This window comes from Chinchilla lanigera, unplaced genomic scaffold (assembly GCF_000276665.1).
Source record: "Chinchilla lanigera isolate Chin_1 unplaced genomic scaffold, ChiLan1.0 scaffold00019, whole genome shotgun sequence".
In the NCBI taxonomy this organism is placed as follows: Eukaryota; Metazoa; Chordata; class Mammalia; order Rodentia; family Chinchillidae; genus Chinchilla; species Chinchilla lanigera.
In genome coordinates this window covers 12,835,207-12,837,823 of record NW_004955420.1, presented here as the reverse complement: position 1 = coordinate 12,837,823, position 2,617 = coordinate 12,835,207, and the positions used below count along the sequence as shown (strand labels likewise).

Here is a 2,617-nt window from a genome sequence, read left to right as displayed (position 1 = left end):
CTCAAACTCATGGCAATCCTCCTCCCTCTGCCTCCGGAGTGCTGGGATTACAAGTGTGTACCACCATGCTGGGCAACAAACTTTAAAAAATACTATATCATCTTACAACTATTTTGCCTTAATTGAAATTATGGCATGCCTAGATGAATTTCTCTCCCCACCCCCAAAAATAGCTATACCTCTGTTATGTTTTTCTCTTGCATTGAAGCCAACTCATATGGATCCACAAAAAGGCCTGCAGGGATGGACTGCTTAATTAACAGTCGGCAGGTCTGTAAGTCCTCAATGCTTTCGCCAAACTTCACTTTTATTAAAAGGTCTCTGTAAGATAAATACATTTGAAGGAAATCTCTTCACTCAATTGTTGGATGAAAGAGCATAACATCGTATCAATAATAGTAGAAACTATTTTTTTTGGTACCAGGAATCAAACTCAGGACCTTGTGCTTGCCAGGCAGGTGCTTGGGCCACTGAGCTATATCCCTGGCTCTGAAATTGTATTTTAAATTCATTTTCTAAACATAGATTATCAAATCAAGTGAAATATTTATATCGTGTCAGAATCAGCTATTGCACCTTTCATAATTCATAAGTTACAGTTTAGCACCTGTATAAAAACAGAGTCCAAAAATAGTCACATACGTATTTTTAATAGCAACATAATTTGATGGGGAAAAGAGAGTCTTTTCAACAAATGGTACTGAAAAAGATGGACATCTGTGTAGAAATAATAAGGGTGGGGATGTAGCTCAATGGCAGAGTGCTTGCTTACCAAGTGCGAGGCCCTGGTTCAATCTTTAGTATCATAAAAAGGCAGAGAGATAGACACAGAGACAGTGAGACAATAAGTACTGACGTCTATTACATACACAAAAATTAATTCAAAATAGATTATAAATCTAAATGTATCATTGACCAGCTGTCAAGACTCGAATTCTAGCCAGTCATGGTGGCACATGCCTATAACACCAACACTCCAAAGGCTGAGGCAGGAAGATCATCACAAGTTCAAAGCCAGCCTGGGCGACAAAGTGAACTCAAGACCAGTCTGAACTACACAGTAAGACCCTGTCTCAAAAAAAAAAAAAAAAAAAAAAAAAGGAAAAAGGCAGGTTCTGGATCCAAGGCATAGTGTGGTCAGAAGTGCATGGAGACTGGAGTGGCTGAAAGTCATAGTACTAAGTCACAGAGAGGAACTTAGTGAAAAAGAGTTCCATAAATCAAAATAGAAAGCCCTTAAATTTTTGCAGAAGCTAAGTGTGATGAGTAGGGTGCAGGGTCAACTTGATCAGCTTCGGGATCTGCTCCCAGGATTGGTGGAGCATACCCTGGGGAGTATCTGGGTAGGTCATAGAGATATGGCCTTCAGGTTAATGTCTGATCCCAGGCCTCTTCCTCCCTGGCACAGTTCCCTGGCTCTGTTTCCGGACTGCCATGAACTGAGCAGCCTTTGGCCATGTTTCTCCCTTGGAACCAACTGACCATAGACTGAATCTTCTTAAAACATTAGCCAAAATTAAACCTATCTTGCTTTCAGTTATGGGTGTTGAGTATTGTCCAACAATGGGAAAGTTAAGTAATAAACTAAGATGTGCATAAGTAATATACACAAAAAAAAATATCTGCAGAGTTAAAAACCTAAAAAACAACATTTCACACTGGATTAGATAAACACACATACTGAAGCATTCCGGAGAAACACTAAGAGGGTAAAGTACTAGTTGATAAGTTAGCCTAAGGTTAAGGACCACTTTAACTATACAGAAGGAAGATCAAGCTGATAAAAAAAAAGTAATTTACCTGTCAACAGAAAAAAGCTCAACAGTCTTCAAAGGAAGATAACAAAATCCACACTCAACAACATTCATAACAAAAACATTCAATTTTCATCAATCAAATGTTACTAAACATACAAAGAAACAGGAAAATACAACTAACAATCAAGAAATATGAGTCAGGCTGGGCATGGTGGTCCATGCCTGTAATCCCAGCACTCGGGAGGCTGAGGCAGGAGGATCATTGTGATTTCGAGACCAGCCTGGGGTACAAAGTGAGCTCAAAGCCAGCCTGAACTGCATAGTGAGACTGTCTCAAGAAGACAGAAAAAAAAGGAAGATTCATACTCAATGTACTCCAAATAAAGCAAGAAAAAAGAGAAATGATTAGATGAAATATATAGAAAAACAAATAGAAAAAGTAGCAAGATAAATGGATTGAAACCAAGTATATCAATATTTGCATTAAGAGCAAAGAGTGCAATCACTCCATTTGTAAGCAGAGACTAAAGACTATACAAAATAGCAAAACTTGACTACATGCTGTCCAGAAGAAACGCACTAAATATAAAGACAGATTTAAGTTAAACGTAAAAGATGAAAAGAAATGTGCAAATAATAAATATGAAGCTGCTACTTAACATCAGAAAACATGGACTTTAGGAAAATAATTACTGTCAGTGTTACGGCAAAAATTCGGGCTGTATTCCACAAGAGACCAAAGAGAACAGACAAAGTTTTTAATTTAGACCGGTCACCTCTCATCCCGACTTGCAAGTCCGGGAAGTGAGCGTGGACCTGTCTTTGTTCCCAGGTTATATACATTTTTGGTTTCCATGGTA

General features: G+C 38.3%; 1 protein-coding gene across 1 annotated transcript in view; it reads right to left on the bottom strand.

Moving 5' to 3' along the window:
- Positions 1 to 2,617, bottom strand: part of Pigx (phosphatidylinositol glycan anchor biosynthesis, class X) — a 28,221-nt gene that overhangs the window by 15,835 nt on the left and 9,769 nt on the right. Inside the window, exon 4 of the mRNA XM_005383594.1 lies at positions 180 to 321. Coding sequence (XP_005383651.1) covers positions 180 to 321 — 142 coding nt within the window. The remainder of the gene's footprint in view (positions 1 to 179; positions 322 to 2,617) is intronic.